The 18,256-nt window shown below is 37.1% G+C and overlaps 1 protein-coding gene across 1 annotated transcript; it reads left to right on the forward strand.

Moving 5' to 3' along the window:
- The first annotated feature begins 842 nt into the window (after positions 1–842).
- LOC131982658 (receptor for retinol uptake stra6-like) lies at positions 843–17,179 on the forward strand. The gene is made up of 19 exons (XM_059347195.1): positions 843–943; positions 1,702–1,755; positions 5,110–5,402; positions 5,850–5,916; positions 8,253–8,338; positions 8,429–8,568; positions 9,514–9,680; positions 10,685–10,792; positions 11,416–11,483; positions 12,232–12,311; positions 12,445–12,506; positions 12,597–12,759; positions 12,846–12,921; positions 13,959–14,092; positions 14,196–14,313; positions 14,409–14,510; positions 15,068–15,231; positions 15,897–16,034; positions 16,802–17,179. The coding sequence occupies exons 3-19, from the start codon at positions 5,302–5,304 to the stop codon at positions 17,059–17,061; spliced, it is 2,034 nt and encodes a 677-aa protein (XP_059203178.1). The 5' UTR covers positions 843–943; positions 1,702–1,755; positions 5,110–5,301; the 3' UTR covers positions 17,062–17,179.
- The last annotated feature ends 1,077 nt before the right edge of the window (positions 17,180–18,256 follow it).

An 18,256-nucleotide genomic window follows, 5' to 3' on the forward strand; every position in this document is an offset into this window, starting at 1 on the left:
TTTACATATAATGTGTCTGCTGTAGCACACTGTAGATGAAAATTGAGTTTACTGAGACCCAGACACACACTTTAATGTGGAGAATAATTGAAACAATGCCCTCTTCTGTTTAGTTTCAAACACAAAACCCTCAACACACAGAGACACACAAATTTTACTCACTGTGGCCTTGTATTTCACTGCAACATATGATCATGCACTTCTATGGAATTGGCACAATCATTTCCCTAATAAATTCTTGTTTAAAAATTTGAATAGAATTGAATTTATGTAGACAACACTTTTCCAAGTGCCAAGAAGTGTCACCAATATTGGATAATATGCTATTTTGCATTTTTACAACCTCTCCTGTCCTCTCCTCTCTGCTCTGTGTAAACCGATTTTCAGTTAATATTTGTCACATTACCGTTCGTCTCATCAGAATAACTTAACAGGATCTAGTTATTCCAAAATGGTTAAATTTATGGTGTGATTTTAACAGAAATATCACAATGTAAAGCTTCGGCTTGGTTACTTTCGTAATCAATGATCCGTCCAAGGACTGTCAGAAAGTTCAAACTCTTATCGTAATGGCTGTTTTAACAGTTTCTTTCTATAATAAACAATGTATTTTTGGCGATCTCATAAAGAAAGCATACTGTTTTAAGGTGGGCTTTATGGGGATTAGAGGGTTAAATATCTTTGTTGACATGTTTATAAAGCCTTGTGTCTACAAAATAGGTGCACAATTTCAAACAACCATAGGAGGTTGTTAACGTTGTGAATAAAATATAAATATCATGAGCAGAGTACCAGCCAATCACAGCACACTCTATAATGTCGTCACGCAGAAGTGGGCGTGGTTGGTTCTAACGGTCCACCTGCAGACCAAGCGACTTGTCTGTTTAACCTGCTTTCCACAGCAATCCACTCTGTTCACTGGCAGAGACAATTTTCTTTAAAGGTTTGTATGGGCTTTTCATAACATTACCTACCAGCTCACTGACGTAGAGACAGTAAAAACACCAGTCTGTAGGCTGACAGTAGCGTTAAGGAGCGCCTGAATGGCTTGTAGCTGTCACCTCATCTAGCTAGCTTTGACTGTGCTACTAGCTAACCTATTAGCCAGCTTTCCTAGTTTATACCACAGACAACCACTGGTTTGTGTAATAAATATTTAAATGTATTCATTTTTAAGATAAAAATCCAATTAAACTTTAACATTCACGCTGCATCGAACAGCTTTCCCCACACAATAGCAACCGCCGGTGTTACGGTTTAACTTGTGACTGTGTTATTTACCGGTAAAACACCGTTTTACCTTTTTATCTTCAAAAAGGTTGAATAGCTCATCTACAACTCCAAAGATCAAAGATGAATTTTAACATTGTAGTAAAAAGCTAAACAAATAGCAGGAGGTCAGGTAGCCTACGTTATTTTTGGCTGAAAGACGCCAGTTAACAGGGTCATCAGTCAAACCGTAACACCATGTCTGTGATTGCCGTAGTTAACGGGATATATCAGATATTTTTAAGTGGGGTTGTATGAGATACTTACCTACAGTCAGTGTATATTACCTGTAGTAAGTGATGGTCTGCGCGTTCCCAGTTTAGAGAACCAGACGCGCGCTCCAGACAGATAACAAATGAATGGTGTGTGACTGTTTTTTATAAGATTTTACAAGATTCCTGATGCTTTGTTTTGTATCTTTATGTCTTCCAGATCATGCAGTGGACTAGGAGAGTTCCCCACTGTCAGATGAGGGGACCATGGATGGTAAAGAGCTGTTATGTTTGTTTTTTGGTCTTGTTACTGTCCAGATTAATAGTAAAAACTCATGTGGATTTAATGTTTAAAATTAATTACAGTTATTTGTAAATTGTATCACCAAATGATAAGTGCATTTTGGATTTGTATCTACTTATGTAGCGTCGATTTTTACAGGTTGTAATGCTTTTCATTTGGAAATGAAAATAATTATGACTTGTGAGGTAAAATGAACCCAGCATTGTCATCAATATGAACCCATCTTTGAGTATAAGTACACACACACACACACACACACACACACACATTCATCATAATCTTAAAGTATAAAAATGTAAATCTAGGTTCAGAAGTTCAAATGCACTGTTAGAGACAAGAAGGCCAATTTCTTGCTTCATGCTTATTATATACTCCAATTACTTAATGGAACAGACATTAAGTTGGTTCAGAGTTTCTTCTTTGATACAAACAGTCCAGAGTCCTATTTTTATGCTCAGAGAGGCTCTTGTTAAGAGATGCAATGATACAGTGAAAGAAAGGTTGCTTTTGTTTGGAACTAGAGCTTTGTTTCCACAGACATGCTGCTTTTTTTTTTTTAATTTATGAAGTATTTAGGAAATTGGTGGTTGCTGGTCTGGGACTTTGAGAACAGACCTCACAAGAAAAATTAGTCTGTATTAAAAGGAAAAGTAGCATGAGGCTACTTTCTCACGTCATTTATGACCTCAGTAAACATTCTCATAATGTCAAACGTTAGTTTCAAGTCTTATTTTAATACAGCATGATGTTTATTTTGTAAATTATGGTCCAATTTAGAGTAAAATAGATGATAAAGCAGGGGATGCTTTTGGGTGGGGCTACTGTATGATTGACAGATCACTACCACAGTGCACTGTGAACTTTTAACCTTTCAGTGTGTGTTTTCTCTCCATCAAAGTTAACTGGAACATTTTGGTCGCTTTATAATGTATAATGTCCGGTTCAGTTGGACTTAATTCACAGTGACGACATCCACTATTACTTTGCAGTCTGTGTTCTGTGGTTGGGTCAACAAAGTGTGTATCCTCAACATGAGTTCTCTGTTTGCATCGGACAACAAACAGTCCACATTTATTTCTTTTAACCATTGTTTTAATTTGTATGTAACCATAACAAAAATCAAAGCTCCCCCTAGAGGCCTGGATGACTTCTGTTGGGTTGGCTGGATGTGCAGTGTTTTGCTGTTGTTGCTGTTGCATTTATTTTAAAGGTTTATTGTTATGATTTTGCAGCCTTGCTGTATTTGCACTGCTAATGCATTTGTTTTGGCTTTCTGCAGCATGTTTTTTCATGTACGCCATGTTTCCATTGTTGTATTGTTTTGGACGGAGGGGGATTGAAGCGTCAAGCTTAAAAAACAACTCACACTCCTTTATATTTCATTGTCCCATTTCTTTATGGTAAAGGGACCAATTTTTTTCACTTATGTGAAGTGCTCTCTACGTTGAAATGAGATGTAAAAGCAGGCAGTTGTAGCTGAAGCGAGTGTTGGTGTTCCTCATCTAAATGTCAAGTCTGATAAGAGCCGTCACTCAGTATTACTTCACCTTCTGATTCAAACACATGAAAAACATCAGACACCTCAAACACTTAGTTTCATACTGTGAGCCGCTGATGCAAGAGAAAATCATCAAAGATTATTCTGGGCAAGAGAAGAGAATTCACAGCTTTGCTTTTAGTCATTTATTAATATCAAGAGCTTTAAGAGCATCCAGCACATTTGTCTTTACATCCTTTGTGGCCTTTTTATGTTGAAATAGCAGCAGCTGAGGGTTCCAGGTCCCGTGTGAAGCCCTCTGTAAGAAAATCCTGGGATCAGATCAGATCAGCTCGCCCTCTGCGGCCTCTGTCATATGAGCGGGCTCACACATCCAGATTAACAAACTTTGAACTCTCAAGCGGAGATTCATTTGAATTCACAGCAAAGTGCGCAGTGAAAAATCTCTATAATGGCTGAAAATATACTTTTAGATATTATTTATGATGCACAAAATAAACATAGACAATGTGACTTTTTATACTCCAGTTTTTGAAGGTTTGTGGTCTGTTTGGCCTCTGATGTGCTGGAACTTGACCTTCTTATTATGTTTCCTTAATTTCTTATTTTAATATCATGAAAATGAAACAAGATTGGAGTGAATTCTTACCTCACGTGTCAAACGTTCAGCATTCTCACTTTGGCCTTTTTCTGAGCTCTTTTCACACAAAGGTTTGCTCTGTTTAAATGAGAGATTTTCATCTTATTATAAGATTAGGCTCTTAAGTAACAGGCAGAGGGAAGCAAACAGGTTAACGCCACGTTGCAGCACAAAAACGACGTCACCTAATCTCAACAGGAGTGCTTTTATTTCAACATTAATACACCAAGCACACAATATTAATAATGTATTAAACATAATCTTAATCACACAAAGCAAATCAATGGTTTATTGTTTTTACTTTTGGTTTTGGGAAGGTTTGGGAAGGTCCATTTCTGCTCCTTTTTGGTCATGGAGTTGTATATTAATTGTGAATAATCTTTTATTTGTATTTTTTTTTTTGCAAATAATAATTAATACATTTGAGAAGCTGGAACCATGAAACGTTTGATTTTTTTCCGTTTGATGAGAAATAACTATAAAAGTTGTTGCCAATTGTCATTTGAATGATTGATTAATTAATTAATTAAGTAATTGTTTTAGCACTACTTATATATATTTGAGTAATTTAAAAGGTAAAAAAGCATGATATTTAATGAGTTTACCAGTTGTTTTGTAAAGTAATTGTTAAATACAGCTGATCATAATGATATTTTAAAAAATAAATTAAAGACCTATGTTTTTAATTTGGATTTTAATCTGGGTTCACTTTAGAATTATTTTGTTTTATATGTTTTCTTGCATGGTGAACAAACTTTTTTTTTCTTTCTCATGTATAGCTTTTCCTTTAATTTAGTGTTATTTAAAAACTTAGCTTTTAATCTGGGTGAATTTTTACTGGTATTGTCTTTAATGTGTTGTTATATAAATCCACAGTTGTTGTTTTTGCTCTTTATCGATATTGATTGCTTTTTATCTGATCTTGTTTTGTGAAACACTTCTGGCTTCATCTTTGCATGAAATTTGCGATACAAAAACATGCATGCAAAAGTTATTCCTTTACAATATGAAGTATACAATTGAAATGATGAAACCATGTTTAGAAGATAAACTATCACATAGAGAATAATTAATATCTCTCAAAATGAGCCCCAGAGGTCACTTTAAGTCAGTTTCTTTCTTCACTTCTTCTCTAATTCACTGTACTGTTGACCCTCTCTCTTTCCTCTGATCCCCCTCTGTGCAGCTGTTAATCTGCAGTGTGGAGTTGAACTGGAATGTGTCTGGGTGTTTGGGCCAAACTGTCCCGACACGTTACAGCACCAGCAGAGCGCAGAGCCAGGCTACCTGACTGAAGGAGGAGGATCTGGTCTCCTCTGGATCTTTAATTGTCCCGCTTCTTCTTCTTCCTGTCCTGGACTTTGACTGAACAGCTGAGATGAATCACAGCAAGGTCGAATATGCGCCTTTTGAATATTCCTACTATGATTATTCAGACTGGTACTCGGAAAACGCAGAGCCAACCAAACCACCCAAAGAGTGAGTAGAAAACCCCTCTGAAGATAATTTCATGTTCAAGTCAGAGCGGAAGGTCTCACAGAGTTTTGTAGTATAGATTTTATGTTCAAATACAGTGTGGGAATTGATTAGTTGATTTGTGGTGACTTAATTTGGTTATTTTAGGTAATTTTGCTTGTTATTGTGCTTAATTTGAACAATTTAAGAGATGAAAGCAGCTGTTTTGGCACCTTTTGTAACTTTTGAGCATCTTGAAACCAGTATTAGCTAATTAGAAAAAAAACAATTAAATCATATGGATTACTTATTTAATAGCAATCATAGTTGTTAGTTGTGCAAATCATGAAAGTGTGGCAACATATTTGCACAACAACATTAACCCGTCTGTTGTTAGACAGATTTTTGCATTTCATAAATCTTCTGCAAAGAATTCAGCTTTTCTTTTTTAAATTTTCTGTTTTGTCACAGAGTTATTTTACCATGTGACCCCACAGCGGATGAAAAGCTCTACCACATATGTATGCTCTCCATATCTGTAAGTATACTATTAAAAAATGTGATTGTACATCTGAAAAGTAAATCACATTTGTGTGAGTGTCCCTGTAGATTGGTCTTGTAACCAGTAGGGCATTTGAGGGTGGAGCCATCCCTCTTTGTTAGCAAAATGAACTAAAATGCATGAACATTGTTAACTTGCAGAGGGGTTGTTTGGTTCAATTAATAGTCTAGTTGACTCATTGATACTCTATCTGACTGCAGTTTGTGCAAATTAGAGTCTGTGACCCCGACCATGACTCTGAGATATTATTAGTCTGTATTGACTGTTGCATGAGTGAGTCCCAAAACCCGGAAATTAGTCATCACTAGAGTTGCAAAAAGTTGGAAACTTTCCATGGAAATTAACGGGGATCTATGGGAATATACCGTGAATGAGGATGAGTAATATTAAATTCAACATTCATGTTTTTGTTGTTCAATAAAATAATTAAAACTTGATGAAGTTCTACTTACAAATAGTTGAAATGTCATGTTTTTTATTGTATAATTTTGCATGGATGACAAAACAAAATGTTTATATCTATGTTTGGATATGATACAGTTTGTTTAAATTGACCCCATTTTCTAGTTTATTCCCAAAAATGTCCATTCCCATTTGGAATATTTTGAAAATTCCCAAGCTTAACTTCCCATGGAAAGTTTCAGGAAATTTACTGCCATTTTCCACCCCTTTGCCACCCTAGTTAGCATTATCGCAGTTTGGGTTCCCTCGTCGCAAAGTCAATAGGTATTTTGGTTATTTGCCTGAAAAAGGACTTTGGTTAACACAAGCCTAAGATAATTTTCATATATACAATATATAACATACAATACATAACATCCCACTCGTGTCTTAATAACAGAGGTTGCCTACAAGTCGCTAAACTTCAGCAGGTTGTTGTGGACATTTCCATCTTTGCCGGCTTAGTGGTGGAGACGCTGAAGTCTTGCCACCGTGCTGTCGTTTGTTTACAGCCTAATAGTAGCTTCTTTTCCTGGCGATTGCAATTACCCTTCAAAAATCATAAATGTGGTGTATATGAAGATTATCAGGCTGAAAAAAAGTATCAAACTTTGATTGCCACAGAGCTTATTTTCTGCAATAATCCCAAATCCAATCAGATCTACCTACGTCATCCCTGCAGCACTTTGTATTGATAAATCCATGGAGCTGTCTGTGCTGCAGAAATAACAAACAGATTTCTAAATGCGGCTTTTCTCTGAGTCCCGCCCTTCAGTCAGTTTTGTCTTGGATCTATAATATTCTCTGAACTATACACCACAGTTATTTAACAGTTACTTAAAATGTTGTATCAGCAACAGTTTATCCTCTGACAGATAGCAGACTGGCTTTCATAGTGTTCATCAAAGTTTTTGTATCTTCCAGAAAATCTTTCAGTGCTTTTCTTTTAAATCCATCAGCTGCTTCAGACAGACATTCAATGTAATGATGCTCGCCATCATTCTGTCCTCAATTACAAGTAAAGACTGCTCTACCTCTGTCAGAAAACTGTACTCGTACTGTACACACAGAATGGACAGTGACCAATTATCCTCCTCAGAGAATAATGTGTAATAAACTGGGACAGAAGATCAGAAATAACAGGACACTGCAGTCTGAGGAATGTTCTTTGAAAAATGAGGTTATTTATGTATGTTCTCATGACTGATTGGCTGATTTATCCCAGCCTCCAATTGCATCTTTGCTTTGGTATTTGCTTAGTTTCAGTGAGATTCTGTTGTAAATGCTATGAAAATGTATTATTTACTAGAAAAGTTCACTTTTGTGCCCTGAAAAGGAACAGTACAATATGACTTACAGATTGTGGTACTAAAATATGACAAAAATAGCAGCAAATCAAGACAAATGTTTAAGGTAAGGTCACAAAAAGAGGCTACTAGGATTTAAAGTCAAGCATGTGTTTTTCTTTCAGATTAATGTTTAAATGTAGATAAACGTATTTATTCCGCTTCACATATAAAAAGCACAAAACAACTGTTTCAAGGCAAGTTATTTGTCAATATTTCATCAAGATTTTACAAAATTACAACAACAGAATCAAGATTAAGATTTCCTTAATTTCCCACAATGGGGACATTTTCAGAGTTACAGCAGTGGATAGCAAAATAACGATAAATAGTAAACAGCAGTATAAACTAGAAATATAAGAAAGATATTAGCAAATAATCAAGTAAAAATATAAAAAATAATCAAGTATAAACAAGCAGAGTCTTCTTTGCATTAAGCTAACATGATGAAACCTGATCAGATGAGAATGTTGTTTGTCACAATATAACATTAAACTGAATCATAATCATCGTCTTTCTCTGCAGCTGGTGGTTATGTTGATCCTGGCAGTTCTCAGCAGGAAAAACAAACTCTGCCAAGGATTTACCAGAGGATCCTCCAGTATCTTCAGGTTGGGATTCCAGATATAAACTTCAGAGACTTCAATCAGCAGGTTTGTCTCTTTATATTAACTTAATATTCCTGTTCCATGATCTCACAGTCCAGCCAACTTCCTGGACCAGACTCAGCAGAAAGGACTAGTCATGGCGGTGTTTGGACTGGTGTTCAGCAAGCTGGCAATGCTGGTGATCGCCCCGGACCCGCTGCCTTTCTCCAAAGATACTCCAGCTGAGATTAAAGGTGGATATTTGTATTTTAAATGTATAATGAAGAGTGCAATTGCATCTAAACATTCATCTTGATTTTTTGTTAAAATGTCCTGTCATAGTGCAAGTAATCAAGGACAAACATATTCACTGAAACATTTCAACTTTTAGATATAATTAGACCACTTTTTGCACAATCTCATTGAGTAATAGGTTATTAGGATAAATAGCGATGAAAGAACCGACTTTGTTCACTCACAGACCAATGTCAAGACTAAATGTTGTCAATGCTGCTCAGGCAAACCTGATCTGTATTTATTAAAAGGTTGGACTTGAAGCCACAATGTGCTTTAATTTGAAGACTTGATGGTTTTGTTGACCCCTGCGGTTATATCAAAAAACATACTGTGATTTAATTAAATGATGTTTACCTGCATTATCCAAAAACTTACCAACCCTGCTGGTTTTCCTGGGAGACGTTTTTTATGCCCTCTCCCAGTTTCCTGTCGGAGCCACAATTCTCCAGCTTTTCTCCCAATTTATGACAAATTCTCACACCTTCTTTTCCTTTTTGTCTCCACAGCGATACAGCTATACCTCATCCTCCTCATTGAGTGGGGAATGGAGAGTAGTAACAGAAAGAAATACTCTTAAGAGTTATATTCTATGTTATATTATCTTCATCAATAAAGGCACAACCTTCAGCTACACCACTACCTCTTGAATATTTAATTTTTATCTCTAAAAGTCACCAGCGGTCTGTGGGAAATAAATCCCACAGACCGCTGCCAGGATTACTCATTTACTAAAATAAAGATTGTGCACAAAGTGGCTTTAATTTAAGTTTAAGTAAGCTGAGAAAAATACATTTTAGGGATCCTCAATGAATTTAAATTCATTAGAAAGTGCTGATAATAAGCAATGTGTTGGACATGAGGAAATTACGCCTTCCTATCTTTCTTTCTACCTTGTTTTCCAGAGTACATGAAGATAATCGCCATCTTCTACTACCCCATCCTGTTTTATCCTCTGCTGGCCTGTTGCACTCTGCAGCACAAAGTGGGTTATGTGTTCGGGTCGCTGCTCTCCTTCAGTCACTTCGGGGTCCTGGTGTGGCAGAAGTTTGACTGTCCGAAGACTCCAGAGGTGAGACTCCAACAACACTAACGTTTTCATAATGAGGTTATCACAAAGGTTTTATGTTTCAGCGTTTAAAAATATAATTACATAACCAGACACGAATATCTGCTTCTGCGTAATCCAGTGATTTTAATCATCACATAAATTGAATTTTTAAAAATAAAAAGCGAAATATCTGTTTTTAAGATTCTGTTTTTATGAATTAATTGACTCTTTTTTGACCACATGTGGGCAGCAGAGTAAACTGTAAGTTAGTGAACAGCTTACAATTAACATATGCAGCAGACGCAACATGTTTCTATCCACCTGACGTCTATTATTTGCACTAATTTTTGCTTTTTTTTGGTCTCTACCAACTCCCAAGGAAAAAAGTTGGCTTGCTTAGTTTATCCGTCTGTTGTTTGGTACTGAGCAGGTTGTTTAAAGTAGATTTATTAGATGTTTTTTTCTGTTTAAACCCGCTTTCTGCTTTGGCTACAAAAAACGCTGATTAGAGCTCTCAAGTCCAATGCTCACTCTTTTAAGACCCTTTACTCACACGTCTCACGGATCAAATAGGATTCCATTCTTTTAAATGTGTCAGTCCCCACTGAAAGCGTGAGGCGTGCTTGTTTTCCACATAGACGGCTGTTCAAATCACAGAAATATCCAGTTGTATAAGTGTTGTGAACGTATTAGCCGCATCTACGTTCATCGATCAGAGACAACGATGAAGTTCCAGGTTATAAAACCACAAGAAAGCGTTGAAAGATGCTAATATGGTCAGAAGAAAGAGTGTAATGTCTGTGGTATCATTATAATGAGCAACCACTTTGGCGTTATACATATAAAAACATATATATATATCCTAAGTGTGGATATAGGAACTAAAAACAAAATTGCATTCACCTTAATTATCAGTTTCAACAATTACAACCACATACCTCAAAACCCAAAGAAATGAAAACAGCTGTTTTATTTTTAGATTTTATGTGAATAGATCCTTTAAAGTCTTTCTTTTCCCTCCTCAGATCTATAAATACTACGCTCTGCTGGCCAGTCTGCCTCAGCTGGCCTGCCTCGCGTATCTCTGTGTCCAGTTCTTTCTGCTGTTTCTCAAAGGCCCGAAGAACGACGAGGTGAGACGAGTTCAGCCGAAACAAAAGTAACATTTGTCTTGTTTTTCCCTTCTTCCGATATCTGTGTAAAAACCGACATGGAAACTAATCTCTGCTGCAACTGAAGAAAGAAAAATGTAAACTATGTAAAACATAACCGTGATTACTGTAAGCAGCTTGTGCAGAGCAGAGTGGGTTTAACTCGGCGTCCTTGAGCAGATTATGACGAGGAAGGTGATATTTTTGTTCCCTTTCAAACATAATAATACAACAGAGTTTTTGATTCAACAGCAGGTTTAATCTCTACAGTTAATATTCATGATTTAGAAGGTAGATCTGTACTGAGAATCAATAGAACTAAAGGAAAAGCAGCACTTTCAGTCACTACTCTTTTATTTTACCTTCTTGTATATATATACATATATATATATAAGTTCTAAATGAATTGTCATAACTCATTACACAGAATCAAACAGTATAATTTCTGTTTCCCTGAAATTATACTGAACCTTATTACGAGTCATTTTACCAATTATTAAGGAAATTAAACCTGTGACCTTCCAATAATGACAAGCCACATTAACATAGAGTGACTCATCATAAGCGATAATTTGATGTGAAATATGATTTTTATTTGCCCACAGGACCTCGACAGCAGCTACTACTCTGACTATGTGAAGTTACTGCTCAAGAAAAAGTCCTCAGCTGCCAGGTGAATGGAGATAAAGCAATAATATGATGTTTTTCTCCCTCAAAACTTGTTTATATCACATCACACAGAGCAAATTAACCAAAACCACACATTTGTTCCATCATTGGTACAGAAAATACAACGTACAGAACTTTTATGACACATTCAGTTAAATTAATACATTAAATATTAACAAAGAAAACATAAGTTTATACAGTCATGGAAAAATGATTAGACCACCATTGTTTTCTTCACTTTATTGTTCATTTTAATGCCAGGTACAACTAAATTTACATTTGTTTGGGCAAATATAGTGATAACAACACAAATAGCTGATAAGAGTTTAATTTAGGAGCTGATATCAAGACATATTCCATGGTTTTCTTAAAAATGAGTTTGTTTAATATCAAGAAAACCATGGAAAATGTCTAGATATCTGCTCTTAAATTAAACTCTTATTTCTTCTAGAGGTCTTATTTAAACTCTCTTGTCCAAACAAATGTACTTTTAGTTCTACCAGGCATTAAAATGAACAAGAAAGTGAAGTAAAGGGGTGGTCTAATAATTTTTCCCATGACTGTATTTATAATAATAAAGGTAAGCAGATAGAAAAAATAAGCCTGCATTTGGAAATATTAACCCTTGTGCCTCACTTTAAATAAGTCGCTTTGATATTCTTAGAGGACAAACATGTCTGCATCAAAAAACTGCCATAAAAGTATACAGTACAAATAAAATTAACATAATTTGTTCTCTGTGTATTTCGCAGCTCTACATCTACAGATAAACCAACGCTAGTAGAGAGAATACTGGAGGTGCCTAAGAGTTATATTTATATACCAGCAAAAGGTCTGTGCACTCATACAAGTTTATTCTTTTATTAAATATATATTTATTTCTAAACCATTTTGTATCCAGCTCATCTAAACATGATTTAAAGGTTAAAACTTAAATTAAGTGGCTGAGTTGTTTTGTCTTTCAGTGTTTCGTTTTCCACTCAAATTGGCTGTGACAGCATTTGTTGCCCTCGTGGCGATATATCATGTAAGTGTTCTATAGATCATGATCTTTCACTTATTAAATCAGGCAGTTTGCCTTTGTGGAGCATAAATAGATCATGTGAATGTGTTTCAGACGGCGTTGTTGTTGGTGGTCCTGGTGGTTCCCACTCTCCATATTGTCCGAGCCGGTATCGATGAGAACATCGCCTTCCTGTTGCTGGGTTTTGGGATCGTCCTATCAGACGACAGGATGGAGGTTGTCAAAATTGTGACCTTCTATACTTGGCTGCTGGAAGGTATGCCGGGAACCTCTTTTTTGCGAGTGTGACAATATAAAATAAGAAACTCATAGTTTTTTCTTTTCCACCACGTTGTGTTTCAGTGTGCTACCTCTGTGCGATGACCCTGTCCTGTCTGGTCAGTCTCATCATGCTCATGAGGTCCATGATACTTCATAGGTAAGTGCAGTAAAACCTTTTGTTCTTCTGTTATCAAACTATGATGGGCTATCTACTTAGTCAGAGGCAGGATGTTAGTTTGAACTATTTGACAAATAATCCAGACTTTAATTAATAGGTGGAAGGTGCAGGTGTATTATTAACAGTTGCCTAATTACACATCCAACAGACACAGAACAGCTTTAGCATTCATGTTGTCATGTTTTTGGCTCTTTGGTTTGTTTGTTTGTCTGTTTGTCTTTATCAGCAGGATGAGAGAAAAAGTATTGGTCAGAATTTCATTAAATTTTGAACTATGAAGTGTGGGCTGAGGAGAAAAAAAACCCATTACATTTTGGAGGAGATCTGAATCATGGGGCGGACACACACATTTATTTTCACTTTCCTTAACATTGCAAGATTGCAAGTGCATTTGTGCTGTATTCATACTGTGTCGTAATAGTTGGAAAAATGTGTTCCCAAACATTTTGGTGCATATTTCATGGCTGAAATGATCTGTTTTTGTTCATCTTTGTTGTCACATAAATGCAAACTGCTTTCAGCTTTTTGTTTTATCACTCTGAGGAATAAAATACGACGTGTCTTCTTCGTAGTTTCATATGTTGCTTCAACATTACAACTTAAAGCTCACGAACACACCAAAGTCGGAACAAAGACTTTGTAACCGTCTGAGGAGCTTGTGAATGCACCGCTGGCCTTGATGCAGGTCATTCTAGTTTGGAAACATGTCTCTGGTGTTTTTTGCTCTGCTTTGGTCTACACCAACTGGTAACAGAATTTTAAGCATGCAATGTTCCTTGGGACTTATTGAATCTATTTTTCAGCACATTTTTCATGGTTTTGTTACTTTTTTATAGCACCTATTTCATGGTTTGTCCTGATGATTCAACCAAAAGTGTTATGTCCATCCACAACCAGTCACCTCACGTTTTCTGCCACTTGATAAAAACCCTGACGACTCCTTTGTGTTGCTTCACATTAGGTTCCCATGACTTCCTGTCTGCAACTGATGCATCTCTGGTTTTAATTTGTTTCAGGTCAAACCTGAAAGGGCTGTATAAAGGAGACATTTACAGCATTTATAACAGCCAGAAGACGATCCGTCCATCTAAACCTGGAATCGTCTGCTGGATGGGTTTGACAGGGTACCAGGCTGCGATCATCTGCCTCGGTAGACTGTTACATCACAAAGCATTTCTTAATTCACTGCTTTATCAAAGAATGCTTTGAAGAAATTTTGTTTAAAATGGGTAATTTCTGTGTTTTTTCTGCAGGAATGGCGATTCAGACGGTCGTGTTTTTCATCTGCTTCGTGTTTTTCGTCTTTATGATCATCATCCCTGTTTTTTACGGTCGTAATATCATCGTCTTTGAAGTCGCGGGGAAGGCATGGTGAGTCTCCAACCTTTTCATGCTTAGCTCTTTTTTATTGTTGTGATAAATAATCAAAACAGAGATTAAATGTATTTATTTGTGTGCTGTCTCAGGCCGGGCTGGGTCACACTGCTCCTCGTCACGGCACTCCAACATGTGACCGCTAAGTTTGCTTTCATTAAAAAAGAAGCTGGAACAAGAGACTTGAACAACAGGTCTGTAAAGCTTGTTAATGTAGTGTGTGTAAAGTGTTTTGATTAAAGCAAATAATTATAGTGATACCATACTATGACTACCTTATTTATATATATATATATATATAGTTAAATGACATTATCGGGATAAAACTGATCATTTGTGGATACTTGTGTATTTATTTTTTATTTATTGCAGTTTTCAAGAGTAAATTATTAATTTATCTTACAAAATGAATTAATATTAAAATATATACAGTATATTTTCATCAATATGTTCTCCAACTCTGCTTCTCCACTCACCTAACTGCTTCATTCCCAGTGCTGCAGGGTTTGCAAGATCCAAAAACTTGAAAAAAAAAAAAGTGTTGAATATTAGAAAAATGGCTTTCTCACCGGGGTATTATACTTATTTTATTATTATTAATAGGTTTTGCAGCAGATGTACAACCTTTAAGGACACTGAGGTCATAGCTACTGTATTTTTTCTTGCAATTTGGAGGAGCTATAGGCACTTAAAGGGCTGGGGTGATATTATTTTAGTTATTTTTCCTGAAATATTTTGATGTTATTTCCAGAGAGAGTCTGTTCCTCCTGACCTACCTGCTGTTCCTCATCAACACTGTGGTTGGACTGGTGGTCGGAATATGGAGAATGGTGATAACGGCTCTGTACAACATCGTCCATCTGGGTCGCATCGACATCAGTCTGCTGCACCGCACCGCAGAGTCCTGGGACCCAGGTCTGATCTTTTATAGGTTTCACTACATAGTCAGTATTTGTTAGTCTGGTAACTTTATTACTAGAGATAAATATTAAAGAAAATCTGCAGGCAGAGACAGTAAAATATGTTTTTGCGAACCTGGTCTCGCAGGAATCCGTGAAATAGCCACGGAATCACTCAAATTTCCGTGAAACTGACACGGATTTCGCTACAATGCAAGTTAATGACAGTCATATCCCGTGGCTATTCCATGGATATTTTTTCCTATTGGTTTGTTCCAAGTCACGTGACTTTCAAGGTCCCGGCGGTCAGAACAAAAAACATGGTGGACAGTTCTGTCATTTTTAGTGAAAAATCAATATTTTGACTTCGTTTCTGCATAAAAATGGATTTTGATCACATTTCTAGCGAGAAATATATGTTTTATTTTTTAAATATTCACTCAGTGAATGTACATAATCACTTTGTATGTTGGAATAGCCACGGGATATGACATCATGAACTTGCATTGTAGTGAAATCCGTGTCAGTTTCACGGAAATTTGAGTGATTCCGTGGCTATTCCACGGATTTTGAGTTAAGAGAATCCGTGGCTGTTTCACGGATTCCTGTGAGACCATGTTGGTTTTTGCCAAGCTCTCCGTCTGACTTTAGCTTCTTTCTGTGACCCTTGACCCCCTCCAGCCTACCGATACTACGTCCACTCCCTGAAGGTGGAGGTCAGCCAGGCTCACCCGGTGCTGAAGGCGTTCTGCGGGCTGCTGCTGGACATGATGGTGGAGGGCGGCAGAGTCGGACAGAAAATAAGAGACGCAGAGGAAGGTAGAGACCCTGAGCTGCTGATACAGTTCCTCACATAGTACATGCAGCTTTACATTCAACCTCCAGTATCCACATCCAATGTCTAAATAACCACTTAGAACAGGGGTTGGCAACTGTTACTAACAGAAGAGCCATTGTTGGAAGAAAAAAAGAGAAAAAATGTTGGAATGGAGCCACAAACCTTATTTTAAACCTTTGTAATGAAGAAAAACACAGCCACAAGTCTAAATTAGCCTACCAACATTACCAATGTAGGTCCTAATGAGCATTTATTAATGTTTTTGTCAGAATGCAGCAAGGACCCAGGTACAAATGAAAGGCTAAGAAATACCGAAAGCTAGCCTGCTAAAGAAACTCAAAACTAGACTTGAAGTTGGCAAAATTTAGAGGTTAAGGTGCCAGGCCGTAGACTTTCCTGAGCTATAACGCACATTTTATTTGACTAAGATGTAAAAAAAGTTGATATATATAAGCTACACAGGATACAAATAGCTTTAGGCCTACTCCAATGATAAATGAAAGTTAAAGAAATAGCTGTTGCATTTCGTAAACTTTTTTGTCCAGCCTGAAAGAGCCGCATGTGGCTCCAGATGATTATTTCTCCAAAATACATATATACTTTTCAACAGGGAAGATGCACCTTGTTTTAATCCTCCACAGGAGTTTTTCATTCTGTACATGCACAGCGACATGCATTACATCCATTCATCCGTCCCTCAGTCTGGTGTCTCGTTCTGGCCTGACAGCCTGCTCCTCCATGCTTTCAGGGATTCAGGAGAACAGGCCGAACAAGGCGACCAGCCGGCAGAGGATCCGCTGTCGCTGGCAGCTGCTGTACACGCTGGTCAACAACCCGTCCCTGCTGGGCTCCAGGAAGCACTTCCAGACGCTGCAGACCTCGGAGAGCGTCCTGAATGGGACGCCCAACCGCAGCTCCAAGATCAGCAGCAAGAAGGAATCCATCAAATCAGACGCCGAGCCGATCCCGTCCACTGAGACCCCGACAAACCAAGACAAAACCGATTAAAATTCTTCATCTGTCAAGTGTGGTTGGCAGTATACTCCAAACAAAATCATATCTAGCCAGTTTCCTATAGATCAGGGGGGTCAAACTGATCCATGAAAGATCGGCTGTTGGTTTTTTGTTGATCAGTTTGACACTCTGGCTAGAGATCAAGTTTATGCTTTACACCCAATGCCAATGTGTTAAAGAAAGTCATATTTTCTCACATCTGCAACTCATTCGTGCTTCAGGTTAGAGAAAGATTGTGGTAATGGCACCTACACTATAAAGTATGGTTAGAGTTAGGGGGCTAAAACATTTGGTTGAGATTGCAGAAAGTTTTTTGGGTTTTGTTTTTCTTGCAAGTTTTCCAGCCCTGTATGTTCCCATGCTATAAAACTGCATTGTCAATTACATTTCGAGGGATGTTTTTTGTCCCTGATCATCTTTGACCTTTCACAAATACTTTTATTCAAAGCCTAGGCAAGTCTACTTTCACCTGTTTGTATCCTGTGTGAAACCAAAAGTAAACAATGATATATCAAGTAACTGAAAGTAAGCAACATTTGAATGGGCAAAGATTCTACATACTGGAAGGTAGAACAAGGTCCCAACTCGCCAATAGTTATTACGTCCATTCAAAAAATGTTTCCCTCAAAACTTAATTGAGAATGCAGTTTGTTTTTTACACTGTCCATGAGATACTAGAAAAAAAGGTGCAGGCTTTAGAGTTTCCACCACCTGACATATTTGGGGTTTGTCCTTCATCATAAATTCTAAAAAAAAAAGTTTCACATGTAAATAAAACACAGAGAAACTAACAAGGCCCCATGTCCAAAACTTAAACCACTAATATGAGACCCCAAAAAGCTCCGACAAGACAATGATTATGAACTATATGAAAATGTATTTGTGTTCTGCCTTTGCAGTTCTGTTGAAGCCTTTTATTACTGCGTTGCTGTGCACAATATCCAGAGTCGGAGCAGATCAATGGCTGCAGCAGAACCAGGTCAGGGAGTTAATGAGAGGTTGTGGTCCATTTGTACCGCGGGTTGATGCGGTTATGCCGACACACGCTCTCAGAATAATAAAAGGAGAGCACAGTGAACTGAGAGCACACTGAGGCCATCCAGTGAGGTTAGAGAGCTTTGTAAAATGATCAACAAATATTTAAGTCATTTAAAGATCAAAATACAGCACTCTTGTGACTATATTTTGT

The sequence above is a fragment of the Centropristis striata genome, chromosome 2 (assembly GCF_030273125.1).
Source record: "Centropristis striata isolate RG_2023a ecotype Rhode Island chromosome 2, C.striata_1.0, whole genome shotgun sequence".
Taxonomy (NCBI): Eukaryota; Metazoa; Chordata; class Actinopteri; order Perciformes; family Serranidae; genus Centropristis; species Centropristis striata.

What these genes read in the sequence shown, in the direction of transcription:
- LOC131982658 (XM_059347195.1), top strand. Translation starts at nt 5,302, where the DNA reads ATGAATCACAGCAAGGTCGAATATGCGCCTTTTGAATATTCCTACTAT. An exon ending in AAGGCCCGAAGAACGACGAG is followed by an intron (nt 10,793 to 11,415) that starts GTGAGACGAGTT and finishes ATTTGCCCACAG; the next exon opens with GACCTCGACAGCAGCTACTA. An exon ending in AATAAGAGACGCAGAGGAAG is followed by an intron (nt 16,035 to 16,801) that starts GTAGAGACCCTG and finishes CCATGCTTTCAG; the next exon opens with GGATTCAGGAGAACAGGCCG.